The sequence below is a fragment of the Ctenopharyngodon idella genome, chromosome 6 (assembly GCF_019924925.1).
Source record: "Ctenopharyngodon idella isolate HZGC_01 chromosome 6, HZGC01, whole genome shotgun sequence".
Classification (NCBI taxonomy): Eukaryota; Metazoa; Chordata; class Actinopteri; order Cypriniformes; family Xenocyprididae; genus Ctenopharyngodon; species Ctenopharyngodon idella.
Genome location: NC_067225.1, coordinates 28,012,029 through 28,030,810, shown reverse-complemented (window position 1 = coordinate 28,030,810; position 18,782 = coordinate 28,012,029). Strand labels below are relative to the sequence as shown.

Sequence of the window (18,782 nt, the reverse complement as noted above, 5' to 3'; positions counted from 1 at the left end):
CACATACTCCCTACTAGATACCGGTATTCCTTATGCATGAACGGAGTGTTCTTGTAATCCAGTGACCAGCGCCCACGCGCAATTTTGGATTTACCACGCTTCTGTGACCTTCCACCACACCAATGGTATTTCAAGTATCGCGCATTTGCTGCTGCGCTTTAGTCGCTCATTTTGTAACCTGAGGTAACTTGAGGTAAATGTAAGACAGGAGGAAGAATAATTGTTTGTATGTTCCTTTTTCTTTATATATGTTGAAGTTGGAATGATAATGAAAAAGAAAATAATGAGCAAATCTTTGCTTCTCTTAAAGATCGTCAGCAGTAGCCTACACATAAAAAAGGCAAGGTGGAGAATTTACGTCTCTGGAAGATTAATGATAATTGTCAAAAGAGAGATGTAACACTCATTTTTTTACCATGACAATTAATACAGCTACTACTAGCCGCACTCCTCATCATAAACTTTTATAGCTATGGGCTCCCCTGATATTGATAGAGAGCACTGCAGTGATGCAGTGATTTTTGCAGGCCAATCCGGAAATTAGCGCCACTGGTTCCCCTCGACAAACCCCAATAAGCTTTTTCCACTGGCTTTTGGAAAATTGCAGGAAATATGCTCTGTGACAATACTTTATGGCCCGGTTTCACAGAAAGGGCTTAGATTCAGGATTAGGCCCTAGTTCAATTAGGACATTTAAGTAGCCTAGCTTTTTTAAACGTGGCTATAAAAAAAACAAAAAAAAAAAACAAAAAAAACATTCCTGGTGTGCATCTTGAGACGAATGGCACTGACATATTTTAAGATATGTCAGTGCAAGTTGCTTTCAGTTAAAACAGCTCAAAACATTTTAGTCTGGGACTAGGCTTAAGCCTTGTCTGTGAAACTTAATGATAATCTGCACAAATGAACACAACTTTTATAAATTTTGAAGCCTAAATAAATCGTCAGAAGTAAAAAGCTAAATGTAGGCTATAAACGGACTACACCACAGTCACATGACTTTAACGTCACCATCACTAAGTTTCCGACAACTCTTTCAGTCTTGATTTAAAAACGACAACAACATTTTTTCCTGAAAGTTTGACTTAGAATAGATTGCATTATTTAAACAAAACATGGCTGTGAAAGCATTGCGAGTAGATGAGTTTTGCTGTTCGGCCTGATGTTTAAAATATGAGATGGAAGTTGTGATAATCTTTTCTTCCCTATTGTGACATATCCAAATGAAACAGCTTTTCAAAAAAAGAAAAAAAAAAAAAAAAAATAGGGCAATGTTTTGATATTAACTGGCACACACCACGAAACTAGGTCAACATATACATATAGGGAACAGAAACAGAACCAAACCAAACACAGAATATACGTGGAAGTTTTTTAAATATTATAAGGGCACATTAATTAAAAAGAAAAATATGTTCATGGATAAATCATTTATAGAAATACAATATTCCATCAAAAAAAAAAAAAAAAATTGTGAATTTTGATTTTATGGTGACAGTCGTGTCCCTGACAATCTCTGTAGTCCCATTTAGCCACTTGTTAGCAACCACATTTTTCAAGACAAGTAAAAGCTTCAGAAATCACAAATGTGGGTATTACTGATGTACAAACCCAATTCCAAAAAAGTTGGGACACTGTACAAATTGTGAATAAAAAAGGAATGCAATGATGTGGAAGTTTCAAATTTCAATATTTTATTCAGAATACAACATAAATGACATATCAAATGTTTAAACTGAGAAAATGTATAATTTTAAGGGAAAAATAAGTTGATTTTAAATTTCATGGCATCAACACATCTCAAAAAAGTTGGGACAAGGCCATGTTTACCACTGTGTGGCATCCCCTCTTTTTATAACAGTCTGCAAACGTCTGGGGACTGAGGAGACAAGTTGCTCAAGTTTAGGAATAGGAATGTTGTCCCATTCTTGTCTAATACAGGCTTCTAGTTGCTCAACTGTCTTAGGTCTTCTTTGTCGCATCTTCCTCTTTATGATGCGCCAAATGTTTTCTATGGGTGAAAGATCTGGACTGCAGGCTGGCCATTTCAGTACCCGGATCCTTCTTCTACGCAGCCATGATGCTGTAATTGATGCAGTATGTGGTCTGGCATTGTCATGTTGGAAAATGCAAGGTCTTCCCTGAAAGAGGCGACGTCTGGATAGGAGCATATGTTGTTCTAGAACTTGGATATACCTTTCAGCATTGATGGTGCCTTTCCAGATGTGTAAGCTGCCCATGCCACACGCACTCATGCAACCCCATACCATCAGAGATGCAGGCTTCTGAACTGAGTGCTGATAACAACTTGGGTTGTCCTTGTCCTCTTTAGTCCGGATGACATGGCGTCCCAGTTTTCCAAAAAGAACTTCAAATTTTGATTCGTCTGACCACAGAACAGTTTTCCACTTTGCCACAGTCCATTTTAAATGAGCCTTGGCCCAGAGAAAACGCCTGCGCTTCTGGATCATGTTTAGATATGGCTTTTTTTTTTGACCTATAGAGTTTTAGCCGGCAACGGCGAATGGCACGGTGGATTGTGTTCACCGACAATGTTTTCTGGAAGTATTCCTGAGCCCATGTTGTGATTTCCATTACAGTAGCATTCCTGTATGTGATGCAGTGCCGTCTAAGGGCTCGAAGATCACGGGCATCCAGTATGGTTTTCCAGCCTTGACCCTTACGCACAGAGATTGTTCCAGATTCTCTGAATCTTTGGATGATATTATGCACTGTAGATGATGATAACTTCAAACTCTTTGCAATTTTTCTCTGAGAAACTCCTTTCTGATATTGCTCCACTATTTTTTGCCACAGCATTGGGGGAATTGGTGATCCTCTGTCCATCTTGACTTCTGAGAGACACTGCCACTCTGAGAGGCTCTTTTTATACCCAATCATGTTGCCAATTGACCTAATAAGTTGCAAATTGGTCCTCCAGCTGTTCCTTATATGTACATTTAACTTTTCCGGCCTCTTATTGCTACCTGTCCCAACTTTTTTTGGAATGTGTAGCTCTCATGAAATCCAAAATGAGCCAATATTTGTCATGACATTTCAAAATGTCTCACTTTCAACATTTGATGTTTTGACAGCTTTTCTGAAGTCAAATTTACATTGTTATCTATATTCTATTGTGAATAAAATATAAGTTTATGAGATTTGTAAATTACTGCATTCCTTTTTTATTCACAATTTGTACAGTGTCCCAACTTTTTTGGAATCAGGTTTGTATTTTTGTTTTAGAATAAAACGTTAAATTATCTTGAGCTTGGGTTAACCACACACCTTATTTCAGGCATTTAACTTAAGTTTGATGGAAGCCTAAAGTGCTAAAATGCTAACTAATTTCCAGATTTTGGCCTACATAGGTCATCCCTGCGGCACTCTATTCGTATCAGGACAAAGTTTCAAGTCATAAGGTTATTATGTGTTTTATTGCGCACAAATAATGTGACCAGTAATTTGTGAGAGCTGCTAAGCTGTCTGGGCATGTAAAGTGCGGCCAGCTCCTGTGCATGTGAAATGGCACCTGCCTTTTGGGGCTACATTCCCGACACATAAGACATAATATCTATTTATTTATTGCATCATTGTACTATAAATAGCGTGTCCCATTAACACAAGAATTTAACATAGTCTCTCATATCTGAAAGAACATTGCTATAAAAATATGTTGAATTACTGAGATGAGTGCTGCTATTGTGGTGCCTTCCAACATCACTTAGCTTATTTCTTATTTTACACCTAATGTAAAGTCATTACGTAGAGATGGTGTTAGATGGTTTAACTAACAACTAGATCAAACAGTGTGATAAGGTGTAAATGAGATTCTTGTGTTTTCTGGCAAGGGTGAGGTTACATCTTGTCCCTGGCAATGGCAAATGAACAGTCACCACAAAAGCAACTTGAATGTCACTCTCACTATTTACAGAATAAGTATGACCATGAACTATGGACAGGACCTCCGTCCCTTTGCCGCTGTAAACCTCACTCAAATAACAGATTTAATGTGACAGCTAATATGACTGCAGTGCTTGAGAGGTTTCAATTTGGCCCACTACTGTTTTATTGCTGAACAAAATAGAGAGACTGCAATAAATTGTGGGAGTCGAACACGGTTGTGTTGACAGAGCAAGTTAGCTACACGTGAAGGTGAGTTGCTTCTCTTTCTTTCTTCTTTTACTTCCTTTTTTCCAGATGAGAACATGAAAATACTCAATATTATACATCATTATGTATTAATAAATAATATGCAAAATAATTTAAAGCATTTTTAAAAAAAATCTCATATTTCAGGTTTGACTTATAAATGGGAAGATACCCTACAACAGATCTGATCCGAAGTAGTGATGCATAGTAAATACATCAGATTCCAGATGGTACTCATGTTGTGATGCCTAGAATGCTCTAAAGTGTTTTGGATGCCAGCAAACAATGTTAAAGTGCTTTCTTACATATACGTAATTGCAAAAGTCAGATGGTCTCATAAGAGTTTAATGTAGCAAAGGGTCTGTATCGCTTTACTAAAACCATAGTAGTTATGTTAAGTGGGTTATCGGTGAAAACTCATTACCTTGTATATAGTTACATAGCGGTTCTCTTCATATTCTTGAATACTTTGGGGAGTTAATATTATATAATTGTATTATTTTATTAGTAACTATTTATTATTATTTATTAGTATTTTAAAAACGATAAATAAGCTAAAGCATAATTGCTCTCATACACAGCTCGGATAAGTTTATTAGGTATGTGACCTATCAAAAGCTAAGGGGTAAAGACTAGCCCTGTGCTTGTAAAATCATTGGAAAGGATCCTGTCAACCTTAACATGTCTTGTGTTACTTTTACGTGCAAAATATATAATATCACTTCCTAATATATCTTTATTGGTTCACTGGTTCAGTTAATGGCATAGTTTTTGGTTATTGGCTAGACAGCATGCATCAAAACAGTAAAAAGTTATTATTTACATGTATGTATATAGCATTTCCCATGTGGTTATGAAACATTTATATATATATATATATATATATATATATATATGTATAGGTATAGGTGTGTTTTACAAAAATGTTTTTACAGAGGGCATATGGCTTCAATTTTACTGCATTCATGGCATACAGATTGACATCCACAAGGTACTTAGGGACATATAGCTGTCAGATAGTGTTTCATATTCCTTATTAACACAAATCAGGCCTTCATCGGTGGTAAGACCTTATGATAGGGTTCTTAATGACAATAACAGTCTCTGTAAAACAAGAAAAAAATGCAGCTGGTAGAATTAGTTATATCTATTTGCTAGGGACTTTGGAGAATATAAAGTGGGATAATTTCTAATAATTTTCAGTTGACATATACAATTAAATTTTACAAACTTTTCTAATATGCTATTGGCAAACTGGAACAGAGCTTTGATTACTCCGTTCTGTCCAAATATTGTATGACATGACCCCTGAAATGATGTCAGAACAAAAGAAGCCTTTTTGTGTCATCGCATTTTAGTTTAGGATTAATCTAATGCTGATTTTAGTGACGGAAGAATAAAGAAAATTAACTGTCCTACGTCAACCTTTATTCACCCTATGTATTGTTATAATGACAATAACAGTAATGATTAGGCCTACATGTGCAATTTAATGTTTTTCACCCTCTCTTTTCTCTTTTTATGAGACACTGCAACCATTATACCGAATTCTGAATTTAAAGGCAAATCCTGCATTTTGAAGATGTCAAAGCCAGCAAAAGGAACGGGCGGTATGTAAAAATCATGATATGAGAGATGCCAAATGACAAAATTATTTGAACCATCTGAATCATTTATGGTAGATTTGCTTTGTTCCATCACCCATGGCCTTATTGTTAATCAAGCAGTTTTAGTAGATGTCAGGATCAGGAAGTATTCATGATTAAAGCTGTGATAAAATATCGCCATCATGTGGTCAACAACAAGTCCGCAGCTTCAAAGATCCTCCAACACTTTCCTGAAGTCATTCACATAAATAGCTATGCAATTTCATGTCTGATGGCCTTGACTTTGTATAGTTCCAAAAAAAACATGTTCCACTGTTTTACCAAATTAAACATCAAGGAGTTGTTTTTGAAAATAATGTTCTGATATTTTAGTGGCAATAAGGAAGAGATCCAGAGTGCCTGGTGTTATGATCACACAGTATGTTGAGGAACTGCCACCTGGATTCACTACTCCTGATTTCATCAGAAAACCCATAGCCTTAACGATACAGGAAGGTAATATATATTTTTTTTTTTACTTTTTAGCATGGAGCATTTGAATCGATAATACAATTTAAAGGGATAGTTCACCCAAAAATTTAAATTCTGTCATCATTTACTCACCCTCAAGTTGTTTCAAACCTGTATGAGTTTCTTTCTTCTGTTAAACACAAAAGAAGGTATTTTAAAAAACGTCGGTAACCAGAAAGTTGACTGTAGCCATTGGCTTTCATAGTATTTTTTTTCCTACTATGGAAGTCAAATGGCTACCATCAACTGGGTGGGTGAATAATGAAAAAAATTTCATTTTTCTGATCTATCTATCTATCTTTGATCATAATACATAATATCACAGCTACCTGTTCCATTTAATTTGCAGGAAAAATGGCCTTTTTCAAAGCTGTGGTTAATGGATATCCAGTACCGGAAGTTTCATGGGGACGTAACAAGGGAGACCTCTCTAATCCAACAAAATATGTTTCACGATATGATGAGATGAATAAAGAATATATTCTAGAGGTGAAATTAAATTTTCAGCTGTGTGAAGTACCATGTAATCAGCTGTTCCATTTTTATTCTACATGTTTAAATTGTACCATTACTACCCATAGATATTGGTAATTATGAAGATAATGTATTTTATATAAATAATCGAAAATTAATTTATTTATAATTGTTTACTTCTGTGTTTCGCTTTCCTTAGCGATATTTGGTATTGCTGTTTACTTCTTTCTCCAGATACCAAATGTAGATTCGGATCAAGCAGACACATACAAATGTATTGTTATAAATCAGTTTGGAAGAGCAATTTGTACCGCTGCACTGAATGTCATTGAGGGTAGGAAATTCATTTGAAGTTCATTTGAATATAATGATCTAGTAGTCTTCCATTACTGATTAAAATAAAAATGCCATATAGGAATGAATCAATCCTTTTCTCTTCTTTTCAGTTGGATTCAAGAAAAGAGAGCCAGGTATGCTAATGATGCTCTAGCTAATGATGCTTGAAATGAAATAAACAGTATTTGAAGATCTATTGATTGTTTAAAAGAGTTCATAGTGTCAAAATAACTTCAAATATGTCTAATTTTTCAGCCCCCAAAAGTGACCCTGAGGAGTTCAGAAAAATGCTGAAAAAAACGTAACGTATCACTGTATCATATATTTACATTTTATATATATATGGTGCAACAAATATGATGTAACGGGGGGAGAAATAATAAAGTAAGGGCGCACGGGGTTAGTTATAGTAAATATCTTTCAGGGTGTTTTTTTTTTTTTTTGTATTAGGACACAGAAAAGCTATTGTACATTTCCACTGTTATTAAAAAAAAAGATACAGGTCATTGCATACACAATGACCACTGGGGCGTGTTGTCACACTACTTTAAGTGTGAGTTGTAATAATGAGAACATGTCTTTAAACAACATGTTACAGACTATTTAATGGCTTTTCAGCTACATCTAAGAAGTAAAACAGTCATAAAACACAAATCCATTTATCCAAATATCAAAAATGAAATGAATATATTCAGAGAACTCAGTGAAAATCTACCTTTATCATATAGTTGATTTAATGTATGCCTTATTGTGTTCACTTGTTTACCCAAAATCTTAAGCAAAATAATAATAATAATAATAATAATGAAGACCGATAATAGCCGAAGTTTCCTTCTATATATTTTTGAGAAACAGTCTGATCCGTTTTGGTACTCTGTTCATATAGGGTTGTGAAGAGAAGGCAAAAACAAACGAAAGAGGGAGAAATCGATCCAAGGTTCTGGGAAGTGTTACTGAGTGCAGCCAAGAAAGATTATGAACGGATTTGTCAGGAATATGGAGTAACCGACTTCAGGTGGATGCTGAAAAAACTGAACCTGAAGAAAAAGGAAAGAGAGGCAGAACAGTTGAAGGTCTCTTTTGCTTTGAATATTAGTCACTTGTACACTGTTGTTTTTTATGCATATACAGTATGAAAAATCTCTGAATTTTTCTCTCAAGTATGTTGAGAAAATCCACAGCATGAAACAGATTGAGGTAAAAACAGATGGCACAGCAGAATTTGAACTCGACATGAAGTTGAAGGATGCTAACAGCCAAATTTTCCTCTACAAAGTAAGTGCCCTAAATAAAATATCCTCAAATGTCATCAACAATACTTTAAGTGTAATGCATTTCAATTTACCCATACCAGGATGGGGAAATGCTTGACTATGGAGATGGAACTGATGATGCCACAAAACATAATATGCAGAAATTTGGTGAAACATACTTGTTCAGCATTAGAGATGTTGGCCCAGAAGATGCTGGGTTATATCAAGTGGATGTAGAGGAGGCGAACATGTTCTCAACTTCCCTAACATGTAAGTAGTTATAATACCAATGGGTTTTTGTTTGTTTATTTGTTTTAAGAGGTTAATATTCATAGTAACTGTTTATTATATTAAATGGTACAGTGTTGCTGTTTGGCAACATATAATATTTGAAGCTATTCTCACACTACTTATTTACGCTGCTTTAATCTTAATTTTTACTTGTTAAAGGGATAATTCACCCAAAAATGAAAATTCCGTCATCATTTACTCGCCCTCAACTTGTTCCAAACCTTCATGAATTTCTTTCTTCTGCTGAACACAAAAGGAGATATTTTTAAGAATGTTGGTAACCAAACAGTTGATGGACCCCATTGACTTCCATAGTATTTTCTTTCTCATACTATGGAAGTTAGTGGGGCCCATCAGCTGTTTGGTTACCCATATTCTTCAAAATGTCTTCTTTTGTGTTCAGCAGAAAAAAAGAAATTCATACAGGTTTGGAAAAACTTGAGGGTGAGATATTTTTTGGGTGAACTATCCCTTTAACCATCAATGTTTAAGAGTTGTTTTGTGCTTCCAGTGCCTGATGTGAAGTTTAATAACATGCTGAAAGACAGTAAAGTGGTTGAGGGGCAGGATGCAATGTTTGAGTGTGCCTTATCGGACCCTGTACCACAAATCACCTGGTGCGCCAATGACATCTCTGTTGAGCATGGGGACAAATATGACATCAGAGTGTCAAAAGACAAGCAAGTCCACAAACTAACAGTGAAAAAATGCACAAAAGACGACAAGGGAGTCTACACGGCTATTGCTGGGCTCAGGTCAAGCCAGGGGACTTTGATTGTGGAAGGTAGGATTCCTGATTTATTTTCCCTTTTAGCTGAATTGTGTTTGTATGCACTTTAAAATGCATACACTACTGGTCAAAGGTTTGTGATAAAACTTTTTTTTTTTTTTGGTGGGTGGGGGTATTCTTATACTCACCAAGGCTGCATTTATTTGATCAAAAACACAGTAAAAACAGTAAAATTGTGAAATATTATTTAATACATTTTAAAATGTAATTTATTCCTGTGATGACAAAGCAGAATATTTAGCAGTCATTACTCCAGTCTTCAATGTCACATGATCCTTCAGAAATAATTCTAATATGCTGTATTCCAAGCTTTTGACCGGTACTGTATTTTTGCCTGATCAATGTATATCAATGACAATGTATTGTATAGTGTGGTGTATATTGTAAGTGATTCTGTTTTCAGATGATCCTAATGCCCATGGGAAAGGTGCAGATGAACTAGCCAGACGTTTATCTGAAGAGAAAGACAGACTGCAAAGGGAAAAAGACGAGGTGGCCAGGAGGGCACAGGCTGAAAAAGATGAAGCAGCCAGGAAGGCCCAGGCTGAAAGAGATGAGGCGGCTAGGAGGGCTGCCGAACAAGATAAAGCAGCCAGGAGGGCACAGGCTGAGCGAGACGAGGCGGTCAGAAAGGCTCAGGCCGAGCGAGATGAGGCAGCCAGAAAGGCTCAGGAAGCTCAAGATGAGGCAGCCAGGAGGGCTCAAGCCGAACAAGATGAGGCGACCAGGAGGGCACAGGCTGCACGAGATGAGGCAGCCAGAAAGGCCCTGGAAGAGCAAAATGAGGCGGCTAAGAGAGCACAAGCTGTAAAAGATGAGGCAGCCAGAAAGGCCCGGGAAGAACAAAATGAGGCGGCTAGGAGAGCACAAGCTGAAAAAGATGAGGCAGCCAGAAAGGCCCGGGAAGAGCAAGATGAGGCGGCTAAGAGAGCACAAGCTAAAAAAGATGAGGCAGCCAGAAAGGCCCGGGAAGAGCAAGATGAGGCGGCTAAGAGAGCACAAGCTGAAAAAGATGAGGCAGCCAGAAAGGCCCGGGAAGAGCAAGATGAGGCGGCTAGGAGAGCACAAGCTGAAAAAGATGAGGCAGCCAGAAAGGCCCAGGAAGAGCAAGATGAGGCGGCTAAGAGAGCACAAGCTAAAAAAGATGAGGCAGCCAGAAAAGCCCGGGAAGAGCAAAATGAGGCGGCTAGGAGAACACAAGCTGAAAAAGATGAGGCAGCCAGAAAGGCCCGGGAAGAGCAAGATGAGGCGGCTAGGAGAGCACAAGCTGAAAAAGATGAGGCAGCCAGAAAGGCCCGGGAAGAGCAAGATGAGGCGGCTAAGAGAGCAAAAGCTGAAAAAGATGAGGCAGCCAGAAAGGCCCGGGAAGAGCAAGATGAGGCGGCTAAGAGAGCAAAAGCTGAAAAAGATGAGGCAGCCAGAAAGGCGCAGAAAGAGCAAGATGAGGCGGCTAGGAGAGCACAAGCTGAAAAAGATGAGGCAGCCAGAAAGGCCCAGGAAGAGCAAGATGAGGCGGCTAGGAGAGCACAAGCTGAAAAAGATGAGGCAGCCAGAAAAGCCAAAGCAGAGCAAGAAGCTGCTGAAAGGATGGCAGCCATGGCGGCAGGGAAAGGAGGTGGACAAAATGGCAGTGGAGAATCTAGCATCGGAGATGGAAATGAAGGTGATGGAACAGGGAAGAACAGAAAAGGAGGAGATGGTAACTTGAGAGATGGAAAAGGAGATGGGTATGATTTAGACAGATCAGGTGGAGATGGGTCAGGTGATAAGGCCAAGAAGCGTGTGAGAGTCGGTGAACTGGTTCCTAACAGCATCATAGGTATGTTTTCATGCCTGAAGCTCCATATTAGTATAAAGTCAACTGATTCTCAGTGGTGAGATGACGTTATTTGACATTTCTTGTGCACTTTTATCCAGACCATGGAGTCCACTTCCTGAACGGGTTGTCAGATACTGCAGCCAACGTTGGAGAATCAGCAGAGTTGTCCTGCAAAATTAACAGTGAAGATAAAACTGGATTATGGTACAAAGGTGGAAAAAAGGTACAGCAATTTATTATATTTATCCTAATTTTTTATATCAATTATTATTGGTATTAATAATGACTCTTATTATTATAAATGTTAAAACAGTTTTTGCTGCTTAATATTTTTGTGGAAGCTGTGATACTTTTTTTCTTTTCAGGATTTTTTTCAAAGGAACAACATTTATTTGAAATATAAATCTTTTGTAACATTATAAATGTCTTTACTGTCACTTTTGATCAATTTAATGCATCCTTGCTGAATAAAAGTGTGAATTTGTGAATTTCCACAAACATATTAAGCAGCACAACTGTTTTATTATATTATATTATATTATATTATATTATATTATATTATATTATATTATATTATATTTGAAATGTAATGATTTTTTTTTTTCTTTAGTTAGAGTCCAAAGATGGACTTACAATTGTCAAAGATGGAGCTAACCACAAACTAATCATCAATGACTGCCAAGAAAGAGATGCTGGGAAATACAAGTTTGAGGTAGAAGGACGTAAATCAGAGGCTACATTAATTGTTCAAGGTAAGTTGTTCAACATCAAACTGGCAGTAAAATGCATCTAATTCTGCTGGAGCCATAATCGATTATTCACACTAGAAGGCAGTGAGCAATGTGTGTTGGGGGCAGGTGGTTGGAAAAGATGTCAGGTGATAACCTCTCACATGTAGAATTAGACAGGCACCTTAGATGATATTCTGTTTTGATGTAATGCTTTATGCCTTCATTAAATGAGTATCCGGACCCATAAAAGTGACATTGCTGTGTGGATGTTCATTCCTGTCTACGAATAAACAACACCTTTACCACCCTGCCTTGATTTATAGTAAAGCAATTACAAATTCATTTTTCTCTCTCTTCAGATCCACCAAAAATTGATGTAGATACCTTGAGTAAATTCTCAGAGCCTGTTATTGTAAAAGCTGGAGAAAATGCTTCCTTCAAGCTACCATTTTCAGGAAAAGAACCAATTAAGATTCAGTGGTTTAAAGAGGACGAAGAGCTGCTGCAGGGTCACGGTGTCAAGATCGAAAAGTCTTCAGCTCATACCCGTCTACTTCTTGCTAAGTGTCAGCGCAAAGACACCGGAGAGATAAAAATCAAAATCAAGAATGAATTTGCCACTGTAGAGGCAACATCAAAACTTATCATACTTGGTATGTATTGCAAAACTTAAGACCTAAATGTTGTATGAAAGCATATTTTGGAAGAATATTAAATGTACATATATCACGCAACAGCCAAAACATCTGTCTGCATTTTTTTTTTTAATTGTGGCATACAACTCTTACAATGCTTTAGCTGTGTGTATGCTAATTAAAGAACCACCACTAAAAATATAACTACAAAAAGAAGAAAAATTCTGAGACTGACTGACCTCAGCTATTTGGTTGTTGGAAGACTAATCAACTATTCTGTCATTGTGACCGATCACTACTCACTACTATATTTTTTGTTTTTCCAGACAGGCCAACTCCACCACAAGGACCTGTAGAAATTGTAGAAAGTTCTTTGTCTGCCATTGAGTTTAAATGGAGGCCCCCAAAAGATGATGGTGGTTGTCCACTGACTAATTACAACCTGGAGCGGCAGCAGCTGGGACGAAACACCTGGACTAAAATTGGAGACATTCCTGGACAGCCTACCTACAGAGACACAAACATAGATTGTGGCCGAAAGTACTGCTACAGGATCCGGGCAAAAAACTCTGAGGGCTTCAGTGACGTCATGACAACTACTGATATTGCTGCTGGCACTTTGGGTAAGATTTCTTATTTCTGTCCATATTTTGATGTAGAATGTGTTTTAAACATGTGTTTTAAACATAATAAAACATGTTCTTTCTGTTCCCAGCATTCCCTGGCTCTCCTGCTCCTCCTAAAATAGTCAGTGCTTTTAAAGACTGCATTAACTTGACCTGGGTTCCTCCCTCCATCACTGGAGGGGGCAGTATCATTGGCTACAATTTGGAAAAGCGCAAAAAGGGCAGCAATTTTTGGAGTCAAGCAAACCCAAAAGATGATCCAATCAGAGGTCTTGAAAATTACTTTAATTTGAATTAAAGTAGCATAGTCTTTACTAATTTTAAATACAGCACAATGTTAATAATTTCATTCAATATCTAGACAAAAAATATGCAGTAAAAGATGTCATCGAAGGTGCGGAGTATGAGTTCAGAGTGTGCGCTATTAACACATGTGGCCCTGGAGAACTAAGTGGGCCCTCTGAATGTGCAATTGCAAGGGACCCCAAAAGTAAGACACAAATTCATACTCAATGCTACTATATGCAGAAATGATGACTTGTCAGATAGAGTACAAAAAGAAAATATCTCTTTTTTAAATGAAATATTGGTGATGTTATTGCCCTCAGAGCCTCCTGGTAAGGTCAAAGACCTCAAAATAACTGGATCAAGCTACACCAGTCTGTCTCTTTCCTGGACTAAACCTACAGAAGTCAAAAGGTGAGGAAGATGAAGCAAAAGGCTATTTTGTGGAAATCAGGCCCGCAGACCAACACGAGTGGAGCCGTTACAATACAAACACAGTGATTCAGACTTCCTTTACTGTTGTGGGATTGAAGTCAATGGCCATGTATTGGGTTAGAGTAATCGCCACCAATGAAGGAGGAGAGGGGCTTCCACAGAGCTTTGACAATTACATCATCGCCATGCCTCCTCCAGGTAAAGATTCATATTGTTTTTATATCTCTTTGACTTTTAGCTTTTAGTTTCACACAAAAATAAGTTAATCTGATTTTCTTTTTTTTTTCAGTAAAGCCAAAGTTCACTGACAAAAAAATGAAAAGCTTTATGGTTGTTAAAGCTGGAAACACAGTTCGTGTCAGCGTCAGTTTTGAGGTAGAGTATCAAATCATTATGACAAAGCCAGAATATTTAAAGAGGCCATATTATGCCATTGATTTTGTTTTGGGGTCTACTAGAATAGGCTTTCATGCTTTAATGTTTAAAAAATATATTATTTTTTCACATATTTTACATTGTTGCCGCACCTCTCTTCCCAGTCTGTCAGTAACACTCTGTTTAGTTCCTGCCTCTATGAAGCCCCTCCTTCCGAAAAGCGTACTGTGCTCTGATTGGTCGGCTGGACCAGTATTTTGTGATTGGTCAACAAAAATTTCGGAAATGTCATGGCCCTTACCATAACCGCGAGTTTCAACACACTACTAACACAACTCAACCCAGGCCTTGTCCCCCTTTTTGTTGTGCATGCCTTGGGTGGGAATTATTTAAATGAGGAATGAGGAAGAAAACTCAAGACTACAATTAATATAAATAATAAATAATATATCATGACTTTTATTTTTTCCACAGGCTTCTCCTTTACCAGACATTACATGGCTAAAGGATGGTGTTCCAGTAGCCAAACATGTGACGATTACTAATTTTGAAAAGGGTTCTCAGCTATTTATTTATACATCAGAGCTGTCTGACACTGGCATCTATACGGTCAATGTGAAGAATATGGTGGGCCAGGACACATTTTCTATTGAAATAAGAGTCACTGGTAAGTTACATAACTCCTCAAATTTCTTGCCCAAAACTTCAACACATATATATACACTTTTGGCCACATCCATCCATCCATCCATCCAAATCCAATTTCATCTCATTTCTAAATTTGACTAGCTAATATACTGATGGTAACTATATGGGTACCTGTTTATTTTTCATCTTCAGATGACCCCAAGCCTCCAGGTCCAGTAGAACTGGAACAGAATGTCCATGGCACCGTGACTCTGTCATGGACTCCTTCTCCAGATGAGAAACGAGACAACCATCTGCATTACATGGTGATGAAGCGGGACTCTGTCAAGCAAACATGGCGCACAGTGGTTGACCGCTTGTTTAACAACAAATTCACAGTCATTAACATCTTGCCTGGAAGAGAGTACAAATTCAGAGTGTTTGCCAAGAATGATATAGGTCTCTCAGAGCCATCAGTGTCTCCAGTTTGGGGAACCACCAAACAAAGAGGTTTGTGGATGACTTTGTTGACATATTTTTGGTTTAGTTTTTAAAAATATATTTTTAAAAATCATATTTGTATTTTCCAATAGTATATATTTTTTTATATATATATATAAAATTAATGAAAAATAGCTGTTGACGTGAAATACTTTTAAAATCTATTTTAAACAGCATTTTACTTAATAATTTTATTCTTACTATGCATGCATATTTTAGGACCTCATTGCCACAGGGACATTTACAATGCATATGCAATCATATAAATTTTAATCTAAAATCATGATGATGATAAAAAACAAAATCCATAGAATCCACATTATGCGTCAACTACCCAAATAAATAATTCTGAAAACAAATTATGTTTGGTCTAAGCTGCAGAATCAGTGGTGCAGTGGTCTGGGCTACTTTCCATTTAACAGGCACCTTTTCCCAAAGCAATTTACAGAACACTAATTGCAGTGAGTCCCTTGGAGAAGCCAGAGATGAGTGTCTTGCTCAAGGGCAGAGATGATATAAGATCTATGAAACTCTCTTTATGGGTCACCCTTCTCCAGGTTCATACCTCTGGGATTTGTGCTGCTGTCTCTGACATATAGCCACTAAACTATCTCCGCCTTGTCTTGTTCTGAAAATGTACCAATAAGGATGTCGGCTGCAGTATAAGGCTTTCTATTATTCTAGCTCTGGATAATTCTTTTGCCAGTGATGATCTGCACTTCATGTGCTTGATTTTCTCACATCCAGCTTTTATTGTACCTTCACTTGGACAATATTACCCAGATGCTCAAAACAAATAATGCAGTGACGTTGCTTTTCTTGACCAAAATGCACATTATTAAACTGAAATAAATCAGTTGAATTTAAAGGATTAGTTCGCTTCAGAATTAAAATTTCCTGATAATTTACTCACCCCCATGTCATCCAAGATGTTTATGTCTTTCTTTCTTTAGTTGAAAAGAAATTATGGTTTTTGAGGAAAACATTCCAGGATTTTTCTCCATATAGTGGACTTCAATGGCTACCAACAGGTAGAAGGTCCAAATTGCAGTTTAAATGCAGCTTCAAAGGGCTCTACACGATCCCAGATGAGGAATAAGTGTCTTTATCTAGCGAAACAATCGGTCATTTTCTAAAAAAAAATAAACATTTATAAACTTTTTAACCACAAATGCTCATCTTGCACTAGCTCTGCGATGCGCCATGCATTACGTAATCACGTTGGAAAGGTCATGCGTGACGTAGGCGGAAGTACCACGGTAGGGCGAAAAACTCCATCTCATTTCCATCTTCCACCTACCACACGTGACGTGTGACCTTTCCAACGTGATTACGATTTTTTTTTTTTTTTTTCAGAAAATGACTGATCGTTTCGCTAGATAAGACCCCTATTCCTCATCTGGGATCGTGTAGAGCCCTTTGAAGCTGCACTGAAACTGCAATTTGGACCTTCAAACCATTGGTAGATGTTGAAGTCCACTATATTTTCCTCAAAAACCTTAACTTCTTTTCGACTGAAGAAAGAAAGACATGAACATCTTGGATGACATGGGGGTGAGTAAATTATCAGGAAATTTGAATTCTTAAGTGAACTAATCCTTTAATATATTTATTCTCTTTCATTTTCAGAAAAATTCACATATACCATGCCTGTATCAAGGACCCTCGACTTCCAGGCACCCCCCAAATTTATTGTCTCCTTGAAACTTCACACTGCTCCGCCGGGTTATGAGTGCTACATGAGCTGTGCAGCGACGGGCAACCCAACACCACATATTACCTGGTACCATAACAATGTCAGCCTCAACACAAACCCCAACTACTACATAACAAACGTGTGTGGTGTTTGTTCACTGCTCATCCTGAAGGTTGGACCCAAAGACATGGGAGAATACACAGTTGTAGCCGAAAGCCCTCTTGGTCATGATGAGTGCTCCACCAAACTTATAGTCAAATGTATGTCTTCTATTTGAATATTAATTCTGCTATTCATAATTATTAGAATTTTATATTTTTGGAATGAGGTTTGTCATTCAAATGACTTAAATTTTAACTTTTAGGCATCTAACTACAACTTTTTTTGCTTTCTTGTCTTACAGAGTACAGAAAGGACGACTTCAAAGAATGGTTTATGCAATCATATTTCTTGTGAAAAATGTTATAATTGATGTGGTCTTAAGAAATAAATAAAAAAGATATCTCATAACATGTATGTATTCAACATCTATCTATCTATCTATCTATCTATCTATCTCAGCCTCATATTTTATTCCTTGTAAAGCTCCATAATTATCATCAACCAGTCTGAAAGCTTCAGAGAGTCTGCAAAATAGAATAAGAGAAACAAAATTAAATGAACTGCAAAAACACAATCTATAAATTACTGCAATGCCAAAATATTTCAGCAAATTATTTTATTGTAATATAGAAGCCTACTGACTAGATCCATGGATCAGTATCTATAAGGATGGATGGATGGATGGATGGATGGACGGACGGACGGACGGATAGTGTATTTTGCACAATGTAATATATATATAAATACAATATACTGTGTATATACAATGTAATATGAAGGCCTACTGACTAGATCCACGGATTAGTATATCTATTATTAGTATGTCTAGGTCATTGACGAATAAGGTTTTTAAAAGTGTAAAAAAAAAAAAAAAAAAACATAATGGAGATATAATTATTTTTGAAGTTTTATTAAGTGTTAACAATGAAATTGTGGTTTTTATAATCAGCACTGCTTTTGTCATTTTTTTACAAGATGGACAAAATTTGTCACCAAAAAAGTCATTCGGTTTAACCAAAATTTCGGTTTTACCGAATGACACTTTTGGTTATACCGAATGACGGTATTTTCAAACAATGTTAACAGGCTAATATCTAGCTAGTTAGCTTGCCAGCTAGCTAGCGAAGGGACAATCAAACTTTTTATATTTAGTACAATTTTTTAAAATTTTACATTTTCCATGTTTTATAGCGGTTGTACCGAATGACCTGATATTTTGGGACATGCGTTATGTATGAACAAGTGAAAACATGAATTTTTTAAATAGTTAAAAGAGAGTTACTTTGCTTCATGACCCTGTGGTCCTTTGTAGGTGTCTGAATGATGTCACATCCTGTCACATGATATTGGCTGCATGACTTGATCCAAAATGGTCCCTTTATATTGGTTACTCCAAATGAGATAAATGAAATTAATTTTTTTTTCGGACATTCTTTCTCATAACAAAGCAATGACTTCTACACATAATTTTAATACCATTTTGCACTATGTTGATATATGATGCTATAAAATCATGCCAGAATAAAAAATATATACA

General features: G+C 36.9%; 1 protein-coding gene across 1 annotated transcript; it reads left to right on the top strand.

The window, feature by feature from the left end:
- Window positions 1-3,942: 3,942 nt before the first annotated feature.
- Window positions 3,943-17,655, top strand: LOC127514975 (immunoglobulin-like and fibronectin type III domain-containing protein 1). Its single transcript, XM_051898271.1, is given in 25 exon segments — window positions 3,943-4,155; window positions 5,679-5,762; window positions 6,132-6,254; window positions 6,619-6,758; window positions 6,978-7,077; window positions 7,190-7,213; window positions 7,335-7,380; window positions 7,966-8,152; window positions 8,241-8,354; window positions 8,434-8,602; window positions 9,135-9,407; window positions 9,817-11,232; window positions 11,331-11,455; window positions 11,843-11,984; window positions 12,323-12,616; window positions 12,925-13,221; window positions 13,314-13,493; window positions 13,586-13,714; window positions 13,833-13,918; window positions 13,920-14,142; window positions 14,234-14,319; window positions 14,794-14,986; window positions 15,160-15,456; window positions 17,077-17,403; window positions 17,547-17,655. Coding segments are annotated over 24 exon segments (5,001 nt in total). The 5' UTR covers window positions 3,943-4,155; window positions 5,679-5,734; the 3' UTR covers window positions 17,549-17,655.
- Window positions 17,656-18,782: the final 1,127 nt, after the last annotated feature.